This window comes from Ambystoma mexicanum, chromosome 12, assembly GCF_040938575.1.
Source record: "Ambystoma mexicanum isolate Mex_15411 chromosome 12, UKY_AmexF1_1, whole genome shotgun sequence".
Classification (NCBI taxonomy): Eukaryota; Metazoa; Chordata; class Amphibia; order Caudata; family Ambystomatidae; genus Ambystoma; species Ambystoma mexicanum.
This window is the reverse complement of record NC_090936.1, coordinates 154,385,514-154,408,353: the sequence shown is the minus strand read 5'-3', so window position 1 is coordinate 154,408,353 and position 22,840 is coordinate 154,385,514. Positions and strand designations below refer to the sequence as shown.

At 42.0% G+C, this 22,840-nt stretch overlaps 1 protein-coding gene across 8 annotated transcripts in view; it reads left to right on the top strand.

Moving 5' to 3' along the window:
* Positions 1–22,840, top strand: part of BICD1 (BICD cargo adaptor 1) — a 1,084,974-nt gene that overhangs the window by 586,061 nt on the left and 476,073 nt on the right. For all 8 annotated transcript variants that reach the window (XM_069628212.1, XM_069628214.1, XM_069628217.1 and 5 more), the window contains exon 4: positions 3,264–3,710. In XM_069628212.1, coding sequence (XP_069484313.1) covers positions 3,264–3,710 — 447 coding nt within the window. The remainder of the gene's footprint in view (positions 1–3,263; positions 3,711–22,840) is intronic.

The following is a 22,840-nucleotide window of genomic DNA, read 5'->3' as shown; positions in this document are numbered from 1 at the left end:
AGAAACCCTGCCCATTCAATGTTCTTATTTTAGGGATGGGTGTACTTTAGGCATATACATCTGGGTGGCCTTGGGCTTACATGCCTAAAGTGCACCGTATCCAGAACAAATCATGAATTACCCTCATCCTCTTCCCCTCCCCTCACCACCCTGTCGCTGTGCATGACTGACGACAGAATTGACTTCAAACCCATTTTATTCTGTTTGGTTTTGCAGATACATGAGGATGAGGGTGAGGATTACAGTATCTCCACCAACACTCTTACCACTGCCCGCCACTCTCACCCTTCCTCCATTCCCATCCTTCTAGACCTTTCCTCTGCCTCCGTGGATCATGCCTCTCTCCTTCAGACCAACTCTTTCTCTGCTTGGCTGAATGGAGACTGTACTCAATTGGGTATCCTCCTATCTCTCTGACTGCTCCTTCTCTATCTAGTGGGACTCCAGCCTCTCCTCCCTGGCAACCCTCCTCATGGGCATTCCACAAGGATTAGTCCTAGGTGCACTGTTATGTACCTATACTCCTCGCCTGATCATCTGATCAGCTCAGTATGCTCTATCACCTTGTACTGCGATACTCAGTTCTGCTTATGCCCCTCTCCTTCAGATCCGCAGTCTCTGAATGTATAATCAACTACCTCACTGACGTCGGCCACTGGATGGCTCTAAGCTGCCTCATGGATTTTTTCTTTCTCCCTGTGAAGGGATTTTAGAACAATGGAAAAATGGCCTCTGCCCTGCACAGACATGCCCTCTCTAGCAGAAACCAAAATATTCTTTAACAAACTATATTAAGCATATTTTTGAGAAATCGCCCTGATGTTTATAAATAGTATATGTTCTGGGGATATGATTGCAGGAGATTTCATTGAAAAATGTGGTAATACTTGTAAAACAACATTTAGGATCTAGTGCTCTAGGCAATATTTTCTTTCTTTTAAGGATTCTCTGGTCCACTTTAGAAGTAGAAAAAAATACTATTTCTTAAGGGGGGCATGAGCCCTATCAGAGAGGGCTATCCATAATATTTTTAAATTGTTAATAGACATCTGTGTTATAACTTTAGCCAGACTCCACAAGTAGTGTTTGTTTTTCAAATTCCTGTAGATCTGGTCAAATTCTTTGAAAAAGTGAATTGACCCTTTTGAATCATATTTAATGTCCTGCGGGAGAAAACATGTTCTTGGTTCTTGCAGTGTTGTGGGCATTTCTGTTTTATTTTTAGATGGAAAGGAGTTCAGAGGAGGATGGAAATAAAAGATGGATAACATTAAGAGCGTGTGAGCTAATGCGCGGAATTCTCTGTATCACGGAGTAACTGATCGATACCAAGATCCTCTTAAGATATCCCTATAAGAACTTCAGTAGAGAGATAGTGCACTCGATTGCCACACTGTGAAATAGAGTGCATAATTTAAAAATAAGAGCACAGAATATTGGGAGTCAATTTAGCCATCTAGAAAAAAGAATGAATGAAACTATAATACTTCATGTGCAAACTTCAGGTGGCAATGGAAAAATAAAAGAAGGCCATCTACTTCTGGTAGGTAGCTGATATTTATCATGCCAGGCAGGAATTGAAATATTCCACACTAAATGTACTATTTGCCAATATGATGGCAAATGATGTGCTAGCATTTGTCAAATAAAGTTAGGCAATATTTTTTTTTCGAGATGGTATGTTCCATGGTCTTTATATAGAGGTATCCCCCACACCTCCCTTTATGTGTTCAGTTTGGTAGCCAGTCAATTTACCAAAAACAATACAGAATGGTAAATTTCACAAAGGACCAAAATACTGAAAAACACTGAAAACGTTAAATAAATATATAAAGGGTAGTGGGGTAAAGGGGTTCAAATGGTCCGGGATGGGGTTGGGGTGAGGTTATAAGTTTTAGAAGATGGGTTCATGGAGACCCCCTGAATAAAAATAATAACAATTCAGCGTTTTTCAGTATTTGTTTCACAATGAAATTAGCTCTTTGATGTCCGTTGGTAAAATCACATATAACCTTAAATTCCTGCTTAGGTATTTTTAAATGAACAGGGTAAGAGGCTTTAGGGCACGGTTAGGTTGCTTTTGGTGTTCCATTGGAGGATTGTGAAGGTAGTAGAGAGAATGGCCCCTGTGGTGAATTTACTGGGGCAGGTTCCTGGTAGAGGAGTCTGGGTGTTGGAGTCCAGCTTAGTTCTGGAGGGATGGAAATCTTTTCACACAGTGGTTGAGAAGTCTGCAAAAAGAAAATTAAAAAAACAACGGCACACAGGTATTTTACCTGCCATTGTCTAGTTTGTTCCATGTTAGGTTTTGTAGTTACCACTAATCTCGATTGCTGTTACCACCACTTGCAATCAGGCTATATCCTGCCTATTATAAGTGTCATAATGACAGTGTTAATCCCTGTGTTTGAAGTGATCTTAGTCCCCACTGGGGACTGTGGCTGTATTTCTGTGCATGGTAGTTACGCCAGTGGTAATTCTTCCCTAGTTTCTATAAACTGGAGGTATGCCCCCCACTTTATCCCTAATCTCAGAATTTGTAGGGTATTTATAATTATTATTTGTTATTTATTGGGTGCAGACCTAGCTTTGGGGGGCAATGGGGTGCTTTACAAACATAGGGGGAATTACTCAGTGATGGAAGCAGATAAACAAGGTGGGAGCTAACAATAAAAGTGGGGCAGGAAGGGTAATTTGGCAGCAAGATATCTAGAAGCCACCAGAGGAGGAAATAGTGGAGAGCACATCACCCAGTCTCAGGAAATGAGATTGAGTGAGGAATTAGGTGTTGGTGAGGAGCCATTCCTTGAAGAGGAGGGTGCTGAGCTCCTTCCTGAACTGCTGAAGCGAGGGGGAGAGTCAAATGTTGATGGGTAGGAGATTCCAAAGTCTTGGGGTGTAGGCAGACAAGGGCTGTCTTCTGGTGCTTTCCTTTCTGCACTGGCGGAGTTCAAGTCTGCACATGTCCTTATTTCTGGTGGATCGTTGGCCTCCGGAGATGTTGAGTTTCTCAGTGAGGAGGAGGTGTGGTAAAAATGGCAGGAAATCTGTAACTTCCAAAACATGGCGATAACCTAATTACTGCCATTTTTTACCGCACACTCAAACTTGTCATGTGGCGCAATATGCCAACGTCTAGCCTCTCCCCTTTGTACACTGTGTGTTTATTTTTATAATTATGATCTAACATCACCCTGACCATGTCATATCGTCACTATCTTAAACTGTTACTCTCTGAGCGTTTTGTCTTTTGTATATTTCAGGTCGAATATGAAGGTCTAAAACATGAAATTAAGCGCTTTGAGGAGGACACAGTGCTGCTGAACAGCCAGCTGGAAGATGCCATTCGGTTAAAGGAGATTGCGGAGCATCAGCTAGAGGAAGCCCTGGAAACCTTGAAGAACGAGAGGGAGCAGAAGAACAACTTGCGGAAAGAACTTTGCCAGTACATCAACCTTAACGACAGCATGTACAACAATCACATCAGCATCTCTGTGGATGGGCTAAAGTTTTCAGAGGACGGGAGTGAACGCGAACCGAACAACGATGACAAAATGAATGGGCACATCCATGGGCCGCTGGTGAAACTTAATGGGGACTATCGGACTCCAGCAGTAAGGAAGGGGGAGACCAGCCTGCACCAGGTGTCCGATCTCTTCAGTGAACTTAATATCTCAGAAATGCAGAAACTGAAGCAGCAACTGATGCAGGTAAGAGTTGACTGCAACAAATAATAACCAATCAGTGTTTTATCAGCCCTTGTGCATCCACTTGGTTTACATTGATCAATTTTGCTGACTCGTCAATTTCTCCTGATCGTCAGATCCTAAAGCGTGCACGAAAAACACAAATGGACTACAGGTAAGGATGCCTGGCACTTATCATTAGCTGCTTGGCATAACGTCCCTGGTCCTAACAGTGGACTTCATGCCACTCAATTGTCTCTGTGGTTAATGAGTAGGTATGTGTATGTTTTGCACACTCTGGATCTACACGCGATCCCTGGACTGGGCTGGGTGGAGACAGTGCATCCTGAAGTAAAGTCCAAACGTTTGCATGTACTGTCTTCATTTCAATATGCAATTACTATGCAAATTAAAAAGCAGTGTTCGTTCAGGAGAAAGCAGTTTAGACATGCTGATATGAGGTGGACGAGAAATCAATGTATTTGTATTTTGTATTTGTTTATTATCTGTATTGCGCACCTAACCCTGAGGTAACTGGGCGCTGGAAAACTTGAGAATGTTACAGGCATATATACGTAGGATAGCAACAGATGGGTCCACCAATGGTTGCAGATAGGATGCTTTGTTGGTGCTTTGCTGGATGCTTTGTTGATCAGCATTGCACAGTCCACTTAAAAAGCTATTTGCCTTAATTGGGGGCAATGCAGTTGGGGGAACTCAAACAACGTGTATGCCCTCTCACCCTGAGACTCATTGGATGCCTTTACCCTTTCACTTCCCTCCCATCACTTCTGAATCACTCTTGAACTCCCCCAACTCACCTGCTGCAGAATTCCCTCAGTGTGGGTGATTAACCTCATAGAAGTCCCCCCTATGCACCCATGCAACACATCCAACAGTTGAAGCTTTGTTGCCTGGCAACATTGGGAAGCCAATGATGCCAAATAAGGAAACGTGCCGAATAACCGAATGCCGGTTATCCGGGTGGCAGAAAGCAGTGAACAGAGCAAACAGCTCAGTTAACAATGCTTCCTTTTTTTACCTCTGGTTACCGGCACTGCCATCCAGATATTCAGGTATCCAGCAGGGAAACATTGATATTTGGCACCTTTTGTTTAGCCAGAGCAATTCCATTACTGTCAATGGGAGATGCCAGATAATAGAATAAGCCAGTTATTAAGTGCCTGGATTACAATGCGTTCACCGTATTCAGTATTTCCCCTGTCTAAGGGAATTTCTATTTGTCAGCCCTGCTTTGCTGTATTTGAACTGAAGTGGGCCTTGGAAGCGAGAGAAAAACATCAAGTACAGGCTTATGGGGCTCAAAGCTTCTGTTTGGGGGACCCTTGCGACCATTTCAGAGGCTCTGCAATCTCCAGCAGCTCTGCCTCACAGACTGCCATGCGCCGTCTTGGCGAGGCATCGGCTGCAGTCACTTTGGGTCTGGAGCGCATTATAAATAAATAAACAAACAAATAAATAAATAAACAAACAAACAAACAAGATGAAAGGCATGGAAGCTGTACCAATAATAGGCCTTAGAACGATATGGCCAGGACTGAGGGTCCCTTCCGCTTTCACCAGAACACAGATTATCCATCACTATACTACTCATATTCAAAATTATCGGAAGGCCGTTTTGGATGTAAATGGGGCAGGGCATTCCTTCGGTCAGCCACTTATAACAGACCGGTTTCTTGGCTGTATTGGACTGGATCTGGAAGTAAGTCGGGCAGTGTATGTGAGTCATAGCTCAGCTACCCCCTCCCCTCGTTCTATGTCGATGTGATTTTACCCACCTTCCACAGCTACCTACCATCAGTACAAACCAAAAACCATTCCATCCTTTCCAAGTTCAACCAAGGGAAGAAAAATGTCCTCAGTATCACATGGTGCCAATGGAACCCTGCCACATGGTGTGGGCAGCGCAATGATCCGGTCCTTTTCCATAAAGAGATGTGAACATAATCATAGTGGCAGGATCTTACGTCATCGTACCAGGAATGTGTGTAATTGTGTCCCAGCAAAATCAATATAAAAATAGGCTGAAAGCACTCAATATAGTTTCATTGAATCCATGAAGCCACATAGCTCCCACCTCCTCTTATTTCCCGTGTCTTGAGCTTCCTTAGTTGTAGTTTGAGGGACAGTCCTACAACAGAGCAATTTCTCCATAGCCATGAAGGATATTTCAGTGGTGACGAGGAATGAGAATTTCAAACTGTAAGAGAGGCCTACACTGAGAAAGTGGTGGGTCTTCTATTTCCCAAAAAAGCTGTTGATAAAAGGAAACCAACAAGAGAATATCCATGTTCCTGCCTAACCCTGCAGTCTCAAATAGTGAGTGTTGAAATCAGAGTGGGGGAAAGAGTCTTGATATTTCAACATGCTTCAAAGTTAATTAAGCCTAGGTAATTCAGCACAATACAAGAAGAACTAAATAAATAAAAATAAGATCAAGGAGTAATACTATCAAGTATTATCTTTAGTGCTTCAAGGCTTTTGCTTGCTAAATTAGTATGTGATGATTTGCTGTACATTACGCAGGTGAACCGGAGTTTCAGAAAAGGTTGACGGCACTCAGACTTACTGAAATCAAATAAATGGAGAAAAACGGTAGACTGCAAAACACAGGCACGCCGCTGAAAATCAACACACGTTGATACTGTTCTAGATGATGATGAAGCAAAGCTTTATTCTGCCTTTGTTTACCATAAGGGCATTAAACATTTGATAAAAATACACTTTGAATACCATATGAATACAATAAAGCTACGTACAATCTCATGTTGTCAATAGAAATCAGGTTAAAACTAGATTAGAACATCTGGACCTTCTTAACCACGCCCTGAATAAAAACGTAGATACAAAAAATACAACGTTTAGATCATTGGCCTTCTTGCGTAATTCCAATTCGGAGTTAATGGTCCTGACGCCTTTGTGATTAAATACAGGAATTAGGTAACATGATTGCAAATCTTTGTAACCCTCACAGAGGACCAAAGACTGGGCAGCTCAACTTGCTGGTGATCTTCCACTATGCCGTGAAAGTAGCCACTTTTAAGGTATTCATGCGTTATTGGATGTGAAGTGCGCGTGCATATCCAGGAGTTGTCACATCAAGGCAATTTTCGAAACCAGCAGTTTGTTTGGAGGAGATGTACACACGTCCAGTATTCAGTGTTGAACAGTCCTAGTGCATTTGAGGCTGGGTTTGTTGTAGAGTACATCTCTTCAGCTACGCAAGCAAGGGACATTGGAGTCATTTCTGGTGAACGTTTCACTTTATAAAACCAAATAAATGAAGTAGTCCAAATTCAAACATTCAAATTAAATGATCGTCCAAAGTATACAACATACACAAAATAAACAGTAGAAATGACCGACAATGCAGCTATAATGAAATTCTGCACCTTCATTTCCTATAGAAAGTCTTTACCTCCTACAGAAAGCCTTCCTCTGTCTACAAAGAGTCCAGGAACCAGTTGCCAGAATAATAACCAGCATATGACCACTTGTGTACATTTCTCACCCTTTCGGAGATTCTGATGACGTGCTGTTGAAGCTGATTACCATTGTGCATGAAAAAAAAAATGGCTAATACACCTTTACATTCAATTATTAAGCAGTTCCTTACATCTTATTGACCAACTAAGCCCTATTTGATCCACAAAAGGAAGTAGGAGAATTTCAATTATCGCTAAAGGATTTGATTATCCCCCACATAGGCTCTGAACCTGCTAGAAGCTTCTTTCATTTAGGAAACAACTGAAAGCATGTCTCTTCTGAGATGGTCTTAAATTATGCATACCTGTGCCCACATTTTCTTCTGGTCTGGAAGTGTTTAGAGGCAATGCAATTCATAGCATGCACTGTACACCCCCTTCAACATACCCATAATACCATGTGTTGAGTAGACATATCTGCATTCAGTCAGGAGGCCCCTTGCCTCTGGTTAGATACAGCCCTGTCATTGGCAACAATAGCTCTACACATATCTCAAGCGTGTCCAATGAAGGACAATGGGCCTCTCAGATAAGGGTTTAATACCCCGCCCTGCTCGCTCATGCCTTCACCCTTAAAATGTCATGGGTACAAAGGATGGAAATTAGTAACTTGTAGCCAAACACTCTGAACGTGGAATAGTGCTACCCGGCTCTATCTATAAAAAAACACTAATTATTATTATTTACAAATCAGCAAGATCCAATTGGAAGCCAAAGTTACGTTCATGATATGATATGATAGGTTATTTATAACGTGCTTAATACTTAGAGGTTTCTAAGCACTACCCGGGGATCGAACCTGTGTTGCTTTACATCGTCTTGCTGCCAAGGCAAGCACGTTGCCCCTGAGCTATCCAGCCGAGAGAATTCCTGCCAATTTATGATAAAATATTTGTCAAGAGGGATGTTTATGCTTTTTCTGCCTCACTTTTGAGGGATTAGAGGTATGTTAATAAAGTGCTTAATCTGGGGGAAATTCCTGAGGGGAAAGGCTGAATCCTATTTCGATGGAGTTCAAAGAAAGGGAATCAATAAAGAGGCTCAAGTTGATACTCAAAGAGCCTTCAGTTAATGTAAAGAAATACAGGCTCACTCAAGAGGACCTGTACTACGAATTCAAAAGCAACAAATATCGTGGTTCAGAGAGATAGCGGGAAATGTTGTGGTGCACCACAGTAAATAAGCATGTACCCTTTCATACTATATTTTCCTCGAAAGGTCACAAACCATACAGCAGAACCAGTAATGATCCTGAGTCTACGTCGAACTGGGATTGGCTTACTGTGTCCAATGTAGGCCTCTGTCTTGGAGTGGACTTCTGTGGTAACTGCAGTCCTGGTCCCGGCTACGTTCCTTTGAGGTGAAATGCACCACACTGCCCTGAGTGGAAAAGAATTGGGATGGAAGCAGGCCAAACAATTTCTGGGGCACTGCTTAGACCAGTGGACGTAACTTTGTTCTTGAAATGCCTAACAGTAGTCCTACAGGAGCTCTGCACTTCTCTCCCTGCATGGCTCGCAGACGATTGCACACTTCTTCTAAATTGAGCTTATCACACAGAAATTCAGATCTGTAACCAATAGCAGGGAGGAGATACAAGTGTTTTATCATCACCGAGTTCAGACCTCAATGTCTATACTTTATCGCTCATCCTTGTTCTACTCGGGACCAAGGGGGAGTGATGCACCAGCCGGAGATTGAGACCTTTCTCTGGGTAGTTTCTGAAGAATTTCAGGAGGTGGTTCTTAAGTGTTTCTTTTTCCACTACACACAGGCTTTGTATCTAATCAAAGGAAACAACTGATTGTGCACAATGGACACAATTTGTACCTTTACAGCCACAGTTGGACTCAGAAATCTAGATGCCCAGAAACTTGAGCATGTCATATATCTTGTGTAACAGAACTCAAAGGCCATGTCGATACTCAAAGAGGACCAATTGATAGTCCGATCATGTTGGCAAAGCCACGAAACATTCATATTTGGTCAATTCTCAATCTATAAAAGATTGAGGATCACCATCCTTTTTAGCTGTAACATATTCCATTTTATTTTCAGAGGCCTGAATTCACCAGGTGTGCTTCCTCCATCCTTAATGCGGCTGATCACATCATATTTAATAAAAATAAGAATACGCATGGCCCCTGCGCCATGTTCTGTGATTGTGTACATGGTTTCACAAGGGAACAAGAATAAAATAGAACCTCTGCATTTCTCTCACTCAACATCTCACTGTTTCCTGGCTTCTTGCTTGCAAAGAGGGCATTCCTGGCCCGCAGGGAAGACAAAGGCCAAATGGCCTATGACATCTTCATTCCTCAGAAAGTGGATCCCGAATCCCACCCAAATGTGTAGACTCTTCACTGTTTGGGGCAGTTCTATGACGTTTTACAGAGAACAGTTGCTTCGAAATAATTTTTTTCAAAGAAATTACTTCACAAACTCATAGACATTTCTGATTTATGTTTGGGGGTTCCCCCCCCCCCAAGACTCTCCCTACCCCCAAGCCCCTACCTACCTCTTATAACCCCTTATCCCCTATATATTTTGAGGATTGTTTTCCGAATCAATATTTTCATTAAAAATTACTTCAAAAAAGCACCTGCCGATGTAACAAAGCAATACTGTTTAGGCCGATATGATTGGTTTAGCAGATCACATATCTAGGCATGGTAGTCCTTCATTCCATTTTCGTCTGTGCATTACATTCCAATAAGCCATAATCGTTATACAGGACTAGGTTTAACAAACCATAAACGACCTCCGGTCCTGCTTAATCCCATACTGAGTGCCACAAACAAAAGGTGGTGTTATGCTCTTCCTACTTACATTTTATTACATATAATACCATGTCTGGAATTGCCTATTGTAAACCTACAATCACCTCTTAATTGATCAAGTACAAATCCAGGTGATCCCACATTATCTTGTTCTCAGTCATCAAGGCACTGAATTAATCATGGGGGGAACCCTTTATGCCACTATTTGCAAATCCACGCCCAGTTCAATGATGATAGATTGTCAACCAGATTCCCAAACTCTACTCTACACAACTCATTCACATATCAATTTTAATTTATTGGGGCTGCCATCATGCCTAAGATCTCTTCTCCAATTAAAAGATGGATATAATGTTAGTGTTTTCTAGTGCAAAATACAATCTTGTTTTCTAAGGACTGAGCAACCAAGGTGAGGGCCTAAACCCCTAACATCAGTTTCTGTAATTGACGCAGACCGATGTATACCTTCAAGTCTGGAATCTAAAGCAGTTAGTGGCTAGTTGTGAATGAACACTTCACTCTAATTTTGCCATACACGAGGAGAAAAAGGGTCTCCCAACCCAATAGCCACCTAAGGGATTAAAGCAACGTTTTACAAGAAAAGTGTCATGACTGCTGGACATACCTCTGGACCAGGAACGACTTCTCCATACAAAATGAGTTACGCCCATAGGACCATTAGACCATTCTACTCAAAATGGAGGTTGTTCGATGCATTGCCCGGAAAACGACGTCTGCATTGTTCACGTTGTTAAAATTCACGTGACTTAGGTCTGTCACGTGTATAACGGCAGTGCGTACATAAGCAGCGTGGAAACTCTGATCGCTGCTTCTGATTAAGTCTATTTTGGCATTTTTGTAGCTAAACTCCGGACCTGCGTTCCTGCATTCCCTTCAGCACTTCTTTGGCCTATTTTTGAGCGTGTTTTCCTTCACACGCTAATTCCGGAGCTGCGTGAATCCTGTTCGCGTGCCAAATCTCCACGCGGACGCTGTCTGCAAGCGCGGCTGTCCTGAGCTGCGTGAATCCTGTTCGCGTGCTAAATCTCCACGCGGACGCTGTCTGCAAGCGCGGCTGTCCTGAGCTGCGTGAATCCTGTTCGCGTGCCAAATCTCCACGCGGGCGCTGTCTGCCAGCGCGGCTGTCCTGAGCTGCGTGAATCCTGTTCACGTGTCAAATCTCCACGCGGACGCTGTCTGCAAGCGCGGTTGTCCTGAGCTACGTGTATTCTATCGCGTGCTATCCTGCACGTGGTTTTCTGAACTATTTTTGAACCTTTGGTACCTGTGACAGTTAACAGGTGAAATTCTATTTTCTATTTCATCGTGGGAAAGGAAGTATTTCATAAACTATTGGAAAGTTATTGTGCAGAGTACTTTGGACGCTATCCTGTGGTGCACCAACCCGGTATCTAGCGAGAGCCTTGTGCCGTTCGGGATAAGTCTCCCTTACTAATATTCCCTTCCTTTGTCGTTTGTTCTACTCCTGATTTCTTCAAGGAACTTTCGTGGATTACTTCAGTTTATGCCATAAGGTCAGTGTCTGAATTAATGTTAAAACTGTGTTATCTTAGTAATTCGATTGGGACAGTTTCTTATGATACTTTATCTATCCTAGGCATACTTCCTACACAATTCCCACGCCCTTTCCAGTGATCCATCTCTCTGCCTGTTTCATCCAGTCAGAGAGTTGTATCATTTGGAAGGTCTAATTTGACCTGCCTACAATCAAGTCGTGTGAAAATAGGATCCGGAAGAGCCCTACCAAATTGTATCCTTTATTGGTTACTATATCCTTTTCAGTTGATACATTGGTGATTATGACAAAAAGGCAGACCTAGGAGGAAATACCAACTGTAACATTTATTGAGTTAATGCAAACTAGGGGAAAATAAAGGGGTAGACCTGCCCTTTAACCCTGATCCTTCAGGTATAGTACAGAAATATCCAAGATTGGATCAGTGAGAAGAGATGACACTCTTTAGTACATATTCACATTTTATTAGCCAAATTTAGCATATGAGAAAACCATTTTCCACAGTATAAAATTCATAAAAAACTTTTTCATATCAACATTCATAGCCACATACAGAGCTCATTCTTGCATTCACACACATATCAACACCCATGATATTTCATCTCTCATTGGGTTTTAAGTATACAACTTCATTGCCTAAGTACCCTAATAGACCCAGTCCCTAAAATTAGGTGTCGTGGTGTATCTAACGCCAGATTTTTGGGTCAGGTATTTGTCACACAGAAACGTCGACACGTGTTTTGGTCGGAGACCTTCCTCAGGACGTGAGGCAAAGCAAAGTTCATCGCCCCGATTCTTAATATGGGTGGGCCTGTGACCAATCTAAAAACAACCATAAAAACAGAGTGTCATCCCATTTTGTTTTGTAAGGTGACTATTAGTGTCACAATGTGTTACAGATATCTCGACACATTCGAACCCTACTCACCCCCAAGTTCCAAGTCGAGGGAAGATGAACAGGATATCGGAAATTAATCCTCCACTAGCCTCAGTGCAACTACTGAACCTGTGGAACCAATACAAACATATACTTTAAAACTATCCAAATGGGGGTATCTGAATTTCACCACCAGATTGTATCAATCATCGGCATCCATTAGAAGCCACACTTACTTGTGCCCATGGTACAGCTTGAGACCAAAAGTCGTGATGTTTCTACCGTGGCCTTCGGCATAGAAATTGCACGCTTGATGTCCCAATTACTGTATTTCTGCCAAAAAACAGCATAGATGCCATATGAGTAAAATTCCATATGTAACTCCACTACCAATTACATGACTTATACGTTAGTGCATCATGCACCATCAGACTACGATAAAATCAGTATCACCAGACCCAGAGAACACTCTGGGAATAAAAAACCATGTACCAGTCCTGAGAGTACCATCTCTTTTCAAGTAACCCAAAGTGACAATGTTAAACACCCCGCGAGAAGTGACGGAAAGTGAGAAGAACCCACGTTGGACACACTAATGGGAAGGCTCAATGCGAGTCCTGACATTATTAACTCACGGAAAATGGGAAATGTACCATAAGGGTACACTCAAAAGCGCACTGATTGTATCGCGCAACTCATCTTTCAGTGACCATGCACCACTGACACCAGTGAGAAAGAACAGTACTCCGCGCTCGTCCACAAGATCCACCCCGCCACGAGAGCATGCCCAACCCAGTGGTCTGGGACCCGCAAGTGAGAAACACCCCCAGCGTAAGGGAGTGCCAAGGAACAGCAACAAAGATTGAAGGCACGCATATTATCACGTGTCAGTTGTCCACTCTCCGATAACTCGGCCCATATTCAAAAAGACTTGCATACTTGAACGTGTGTTCAACATGGCACATGTATTCCTGAACTTACCCGCACGGTAACCACGTCTGACTTCAAACCCTTTCGAAATAGGTGGATGCTAAACATAAGTGAGGGACTACCTCTTTTAAGAGGTACTCACGTCCCTAAACACTAAAAAAGGACCATGGCCCCAGGGTTAGCACAACTACCGTATCTCACTCGAAATTGGCGATTGAAAATTTTTTTTAAAAAAACTAATGAATAAAGGACTGTCGTACTAATAGTGCTAGTCTTCCTAAACACTCAAAAGAAGGAGGAATGAAAGCCCGCAAAAAAAATAATATATATATATATATATATATATATATATATATATATATATATATATATATATATATATATATCCAGCATTATAAGAGCACATAGATACACATTTACAAAGGAACAGTGATGATATCAGAAGCCATAGCAACAACACCTGTTACCACTGGGACTACACCCAAACAGAGCCCAATATGATCCCATTAATGATACCAAAGGACCAAAAAACCGTCATCACGTTTCATGTAGGAAACTTATTTTGTGTGAGATGGTAAAAGAACCATATATTGTCGAGCTCCCTAATTCAAGGCACTGAGTCCATTTGCATATACATAGTCAAGTATCTCAAATCATTCTTAAGTTTGTTTTACAATTGTCCCTACAACAAAATAATTAATCGGCATAACATTCACAACAACCGATAAGCATATCTTTTTATATTTTGTTGTTTCAAACGAATAATATTGTCACAATGAAAACAGATTACTATGCAATCTGGTTGTACGGAAAAACAATCTGTTATAAAGCAGTAACACTTAAATATGTCATATTACATTATCTATGGTCCATAATCACCAGAGAGCTTTATTTAGTTACTAGAATAATTCATTTGCCCATTTCTTTCGATTCGTGAATTTATATGTATCTTTATAGCCAAGCTCTTCAAAATATTGTAAACATGCATAGACACATGACCTTTTTATACACGATGGACACCAATCAAATTCCTCAACAACACATTTCTAGTTGCCATATTTAAGGAAGTTAGGTATAGACTTTTTGTAATTGGATCAATTGTTTGTGACCAAATTGTTCCATTCGACCGATATATTTAACCCTTTATCCACTGTATTCAGGGCATGGATCCATTTTTGTTCAATACGATGCAATATTTTACCAGTATCGCCTCCCCTCATATTAGGTTTGATATGTTGTAATATAAACCACCTCATATCAGTATCTTTATGTTTCATTCTTACAAAATGCTCAACCAACGGTTTATCTGCTACTTTGTTCCGTATACAGCTTCTATGCTCAGAAATACGCTGTCGGATTTCCCGAGTTGTTTTGCCTACATACAATAAACGACATGGGCAGGTAATGATGTAAACTACATTTTTTGTAAGACAATTGGTATGACAGTTCATCTTCCAGGTTCTCTTACCGTATTGAAACTCTCGTTTTGTCTCTGTCATGGGGCATGCAAGACAACCGCCACATTTATAGTGGCCAATAATGGGTGGTAATCCCTATTGATCATTGATGGTAAGCTCTTTAGTTGGCTCTCGGTATGTGTGCACTAGTCGCTGTCTAAGATTTTGATTGCGCTTAAATGCAAACATGGGTTTTTCTTTTAGAGACCCAGGTTGTTTTACTAGATGCCAATGTTTTCCTATTATTCGCTTAACATCCCCACTCACTGGGTTGAAAGTTGTAACACACACCAAGCGTTCAGATTTCGTTTTGCTCTGTTTCGTGAGACAAATTTCTCTGTTAGTATTTTCTGCCCTCTTCAATTGGTCCTTTACTAATCTTCTCGGGTACCCCCTGTTGGTCAACCTTTCCTTCAGTTGTTCTGCATGTACTTTAAACCCATCCCTCTCTGAGCAGTTTCTCTTGATCCGTAGGAACTGTCCATAGGGGAGGTTTTGGCGCAAACTAGCAGGATGAAAGCTGTCAAAGTGCAGCAAAGTATTTTTATCAGTAGGTTTTTTAAACAGAGTCGTAATTAGTTGATTCCCATTCTTTTTGATCAAAAGATCAAGAAAACTGACTTGACGATGATTATGTTCAATAGTGAATTTTATGTTCACATCACAACGATTCACCAATTCATGGAATTCCATCAGTTTGTGTACTCAAAGTTGGATGATTTTTTAGCTCATTATCTTGTCCCAGTATGAACTTATCCTCATAATCAGCCATGTACAAATTGGCGATATCTGGGGCAAAAGTCGCTCCCATACTGACCCCTTTCTCCTGTTTATAGATTTGTTTTTTAAACAGGAAAAAGTTCTCAGTCATGGCCAACCTGATACATTCTTGAATAAATTCTGTGGGAGGCAAATGTGGTCTGGGCCGTTTGTCCAGATAGAGGCCCAAAATATGTAAGCACTCCATCTGCGGAATTGCTGTATACAGTGATTCGACATCCATTGTTACAAGGATGTCACCTTCTTCCGTTGTGATACCCCTAATGATGTTAATCATATGAGTTGAATCTCTTACATATGATGGCATTATTAGTACAAATGGTTTAAGAAAGAACTCTGCATACACAGATAAAGGTTCCAGCAGTGAATCAATCGCTGAAACAATAGGTCTACCAGGAGGATGAGTTGGATTTTTATGAATTTTTGGGAGCGTATAAAATGCTGGCCTCTTGGGTTTCATTTTATTCAGAAAAACGCCCTCCTCATCACTAATCCATCTTTCACCCAAAGCATGATCTATCAGGCTTCTTATCTCTTCTTGTAAACGTATTGTGGGGTCCCTCTCCAGTTTTTTATATGATTTTGTATCATCCAGATGACCTCTACACACTGCTTCATAAGTGGATGTATCTTGAATTACAATCCTACCTCCCTTATCTGCAGGTTTTATAGTAATCGAATCATCATTACATAGTCTAGTGAGGCTAAGTCTCTCCATTTTAGTCAAATTGTCTGGTTTGTGGTTCTTTGACTTAATGGCCTCTAGTATTTCTCGTGTAACAATATTTTCGAATGCCATAATCTCGGGTGGACATGTATAGTGGGGTGGGGTGAAGCCAGATTTCAATTTGAGACCACTGATGTTGGGTATTTTATCCCGGGTGGACCCCTTTTCATACGGATGAGCCGGAAGATATACCTCAAAAAAATGCTTGAGCCTGATGTTTCTAAAAAATCTATGGAGTTCCAATTCCATATTAAAGGTATCAGCTCTCATAGTGGGGACATAGGAGAGCCCTTTGGACAGAAGGTCCAGATCAGGTTTGCTAAGAAGATGTTGAGATAGATTGAAAATGGGCATCTGATCTCCAGTCTCAGGGGTCACTGATTGGTGTACCATTGTCTGGTCCTCATTCCCTGTCCATATTGGGGCTGTTGCTGTCTGGGCCTGCCTTGCTGTCCCCCTCTGAAAAAAAACTGTTGTTGTTGGTTTTGTCCTCTCCCATTCGTGCCAGGATTAGGTGGCACATTTGGGGCAGGGTCTGATCCACTCGATGATCCTGAGGTATAAGAGAAATTAGAGTAACGATTATTTCTCCGAAAGTTATATCCACTCACTGGGGGGTCAGTAAAGAAACCTTTTCTTAGATAGGGGTATGTTCTTTCTTCATTGTAGTTTGAAATATCTTTTTTTAAATTATTAATTTTTCTTTCTAGATTCAAACCTTTGAATTTTTTGATTTCTTCTTCTAAGGCTTCAAGTTGTTTTTTCGCATCTTTGATTGTGGTATTTTCCAAAAAAGCCTTTTCCAATATTTCCAACTCTATCCCTTGTTTTTTAGTTTCCTCCTGCGCTGTTTCAATGATTAACATTATCCAGTCCCGAGAACACCTGTTGCCAACCCCACTAAAGTTCTTCTGGAACTTGGGGTTGTCAATAAATATCCTTGGGATATTCTTCACCTGCAGGCCCTCTGGAATAATTCCAGCCCTTAAGTATTGTAACATGAACTGGCCATGTAGGTCAGTCCTTGTTAACTTTTTCATTTTTTGTAAAAAATGTTCAACTTCATTAGTGGCAACTAATTTTTCCACTGTTGGGCCATCTCCAAACGGCACAATTGGTGTCTCCAGCAACTTCTTGTACTGGTCATCCAAAAATGAAAAAAGATTCACATTTTCCATCTCGGATTGTAGGGTAAGCGAGGAAAAATTCCTCACACAAATAAATGTGTAGACCCCTGCAGCCACAGGCTGTACTCGACAAGGGGAAAATAAAGGGGTAGACCTGGGCTTTAACCCTGATCCTTCAGGTATAGTACAGAAATATCCAAGATTGGATCAGTGAGAAGAGATGACACTCTTTAGTACATATTCACATTTTATTAGCCAAATTTAGCATATGAGAAAACCATTTTCCACAGTATAAAATTCATAAAAAACTTTTTCATATCAACATTCATAGCCACATACAGAGCTCATTCCTGCATACTAGACATAAAGCAATGCTGTTCAGACAGCGGACAGGGGAAGAGTGGTGCTTCCAGGCATCATCATATGGTGTAATGTAGATAAACAAGGAAATAAGTGGAGCAGTCACAATGAGTATGAATCAAAAGAAATAGCTGTATTAGCTCTGTGTTCAGGGACAGGGTTTGAGCAAATTGCTATAGGATCTAGGGCTGTATCTACAAAAATTAAAGATGACCTTAAAGCAAAAAATAGTGTCAGAGATGGGTCAATGTAAAGTGGGGTTCTATTGAACCATCAAACACCCACAAGGATGAGTGTTCAAATCATTAAGTTATTAAATCAATTTTTTAGACTCCTTTCCCCTCTTGGGGTACCCAGTTCTTTAAAACAATATCCGAAATACGTGGCCAACAGATCATTCCAAACCCTATACTTAACAGGTCTTTTAGCCTCAGGAGGATAGCTCAGGGGCAACATGCTTGCCTTGGAAGCAAGACGACACGGAGCAACACAGGTTCGATCCCCGGGTCCGCGCTTAGAAACCTCTTGGTATTAAGTGCGTTATAAATAACCCATCATATCATGTCTCCTGGCTACCCTAATCCTTCAACAAAATGTTTCCAAGTTTTGCCCAATAGAAGAGTTAACAAATTCTAATGTCAGAATGTCCATCCCTAATCTAACAAAACAAAACAAACAACTTCTCATGGGGAGTCCCTTTGAGGGTTTACTTAGAGTATTGAACCCTCTTCTGTTGTCTTGCTTTTACTTTTTATATTTATAATTGTTCTTTTATAATTTGCTTAATACCAATGAGCGGTTTCTGAGTGAGGGAATCGGGATTTGAACCTGTGTTGCTCTGCGTTGTCTTGCTTCCAAGACAAATGCTTTGCCACTGAGCTCTGCTACCTCCCCAGGGTATATCAAGACCTCCCCCAGGTATCAGTATTCCCAGGCTGCTCTTCTCACGCTCTTTCTCAGCCTCTGGTTTGTACTTGGTTTCCCACAACACTGCTTGGAGATGTGAATTTCTCAACATTCACTCGCGGTCACTCCCAGACCTTGTCTTTCATGTACATTCACTTGAGATCCCTCCCAGACCTTAGGTTTAATCAGGGCCATCTTAAGCACTTGTGGGGCCCTGGGCATGGCCATCTTTGGGGCCCCCTTCCACCAAAAAAGGAAGTAAGTGATCAAGAACATCTGGTTCACCCTAACCACCCGTAGTCGCGATCACAACCCATAGGTTGATATGCTGCCTCCCAGCATTCAAAATAAGTATGTTAATCCCTTTATGTACCCTTACCTGCAAAATGATTGCTCTAATCAGAATGATATGCAAGTTGCATTTTAAGGCCAACATAAGCAGTATACAAAGAGGTTACTTCTGTTCTTGTATAGATACCGGATATGTATAGCATCCTGGAAGGTATGCAGCTTGTAGTATTAATGCAGGACTGTGTTTAACAGGTACATGTAACTCAGAATAGATAACTCACATAAGCTGTCTCGCAGAATGCAAAAATGCTCAAGCATGAATAGAGGAGTCCAATTGGAAGGAAGGAGAAAGCTACACATACCCTAGCATGGGTAGTGGAAGCAGATTAGAAGCTACCAGGGATGTGTCTGTAGCCAGAAAGAGATTAGAAGTGGGACATGGTTTTCAATTAGTGTTGCCATTAGAGATCAAAGGAACAAGTGCCTGTCGTGTGCAAAACATCAATTCTCACTAATATAGTGGAAGCAACATTATAGCCAGTGGAACCATGAGTGGGGCTTTTTTTGAATATCATACCATGAGAAGGAATTCACTCTGAAGGTCTGACAATTTTGAAAGGTTTGGGGACTGACAATGTTGAGAGGTTAGGCAATACAAGATTAAATGAGATGCCCGGGATCACACATTGGTTAAGGGGCGAAGCTGGGATTTGTGCCAACACTGCAATTTCATCATTAGATACATGAGAAAAAAGATCAAGTAATGGGCTAAACGATGCCACCAGCATGCGAGAAGGTAAACTTGACAGAAGACAGCACAGTAATGTACAAGATATTAGATGCTATGACCAGGAACACTATTGTCTGCTGGCAAAGCCAGGATACAAGCATGAAAGATCTGGCTCCACATTTTTATACTTATTCACTTCTTGGACTAACAGTTTATGCTCATCGGTGGAGGTGATTGCCTAGGTTTTACAACACCCCATCTGAACGACCCAATTTCTAGACCTTCACCAGACATGTTTGTTTTTATGGCAACCCCTATCTGGTGCAGGTCATTGCTGATAATAGCACCTGTTGTGCTCCAAAACCAAGTACATATGCCAACAGATTTACAAACTTCTGACATAGCAAAGCCTCAGCCAGCCTTACAGGAATGTGCTATTCTAATTTTGCATATGAACACATATCTCTTCTCTACAATGGGTGCTTAACACACTGAGCTAACTTTGGAACCATAGTGACACAATTTATCAATATGCATTTAAACTTTGACTATTGCACATGATCAACATATTTCCCACATGAAGGAAAGAATGCTCCAGGAGTTGTGCGGTAAGGAACACACAAACTCTGTATACCACAGTGAACACACAAGATTACATGATGAATTGATCAAAGCAGAATGTATTTGTCAAAAAAGACGGCAATGGGTTTAGAGCCTCAGCAGCATGCCATAAAATATCTTGAAGTGTGCTATTTAAGTATGTTGAACAATGGAATCTTCTTTCGATCCGGCAGCCTTGTGGGGCCCCGCTCCAAGGTGGGGGCCCGGGGCACGTGCCCCTTTTGCCCTCCCATAAAAACGTCTCTGGGTTTATTCCACATTATCTTGCAGTCTCTCCCATACCTTCAGTTCCCTTAGCATTCACTTGAAGTATCTTCCCGATCTTCAGGTTCATCAGCACTCACTTTCAATTGATATTTCTCACCCACTCATTTTGGGTCCTTTTCAAGGAGTCCATATTATGTCGCTCTTCTGCCATGGATCCCTCCTTTTTAAGCACTTTGCCTTCAGGCCGCCTTTTGCTTAGCCCATTTGCTAAGTCCACCTCTCTGCTCAGCAGGCTACACTCCTGTAGGTCGGTCCTCTAGATTATCCATCTCCAGAGCAACGCCTAGAGACTGGCCAAGATGTACACTGTCTCGTTCCAAGCAGCGGGCTTCCAGTGTATCCGGGGTCCTAAAGGGAGCATAGCAGCTTTCTTCAAAGCTTCTCCCCAAGCTTCTTCCACACCTTTTTCGTTCTTTCTCTTTCTTTTATAGCTCTTCTGGAATTTTGTTATTTGTCTTGGCCCTGGAAAGTACCCGGGTCTTTTATGGGTTTCTATCAAGATTTTAGATTGGAGCTTAGTTGGTATTGACTCATAGACAGATATTCAAATCCCTTTAACTGGCTCACCTTGCATTGGTTAATTAGGTGATTTTGCTCACCTGTTCGTTCCAAATCTTTAAATGTGGGTGGCACTATTGCTGCAATACTGGAATTCTTCCGGTGTGCATGAGGCTTCTGCAGTGTTCAATGTCTGCGATGTATTGCGGCCTTTTCTGCCTAACTGTGAGGACCATGGTTTTCCAAACCCTTCAATGTACGTTCGGGATCTTCTCTGTTTACATTGCACGGAGGTCGCCCTCTGATTTACAAGCACTGTGCTGATAAGGCAGAGCTGTGTTTTCTTATTGCTAGTAAGGGGTTTATCATTGGGAATGAACCATGCACTATGTTCCAGCTTTGCGATGGACACTAAAGAGGCATTGTTGAAGGATGTATGAGAGTCTTGTACTGGGCTTTGATTCGAAATCCCTGATACTATCTTTGTGGGTATTTTGGAAGCCGGGATCTGCATACCTCTGTAGGTGAAATATCATGCCTTGGTGTGGGTGGCGAACATACGGGGGATGCCACGGCTTCCAACTTCTGGGTAGGAGCCAGACAAGCCCAGTCCCTAACAGCTGGTCAGCCTCACACAGCAAGATGGGCAGTCCTCCCAACTCGCCATGTTCGAGAAAAACAGTTTCCGAGACAACTAGCCATGAGAACTATAACAACGAGAAACTCCACAGATTAAAGAGAAATCTTGAAGCATGGCCTGCAGATGAGAAAAGGGAATGCTTCATTTTTATACCAGCTTTTTCCAGAAATGTCTAATGCCAAAAATCGCAAGTAAGCTGTAGGCCAATAGTGGATTGGGAATGGCCAACAATGCCCAATGGAGACAGCAACCTTGATCAGACAGCCATGAGAGTTGCGGTGCCACACAGATAAACCTTGCATGGGTGTGCACCAGTCTCCTAAGAGCAAAGAGGACCCAGGGGGTGGAATCTACAGCAATGTGATCTTGGAATCTGTCCCAATCTGTGGTGCAGCAAATTCTCCTGAAGACGCTATCACTCGACATGACACATGCTCCATAGCCATGTCAGCAAGCGCCATTGTACGCACATGCTGAATCTTGACAACTGGGGATCATCATCAACAAACTGTCTAGATCTAGTCAATTCGTAACAACAGTGGACATAGGACATTGATAACAAGACCAGTGATTGGAGATGGGAAGAGGAGCATATGCTTCCTCTCACATCTCTACGCTAGCAGGCAGCACCTGGAAAATGTTGGCAGAGCTTCATGCGGCAAATTAAGACCAAGGAAGGCTACAAAAGATGCGCAACTTAACAACCACGTTCATGTTGGGTGCCGACTGGACCACTCACACCACACCTATTTTTCAGTAACTTTTTTAAAACTATGAGGCTAATTTTCAGCCTGGCGCACCGTGACTTGAAAGCATAGAAGTATGCATAGGACTTTCACTCTTTCAATTTACAGTGCAGACTATTTTCATTCATTTGTATGGCATAGAGGAGGGGCGGAATGCAACGTGTGCTCCCTTCCTCAGCGCCATACAAATCCTCCAGCATTTTTGCCCACGTGCATTCACATGAGTGTAAATGCTGCGGATGGGGTCTGCCTGCTTTATGCAGCAACAAAACGTAGGTGGGCCTCATGGGGATCAATTGTAAATGCTGCCTGCCATGCATATATGGCAGGCAGCATTTACTTCTTTCGCACGGCGGAGTGCAAAAGGGGCGGAC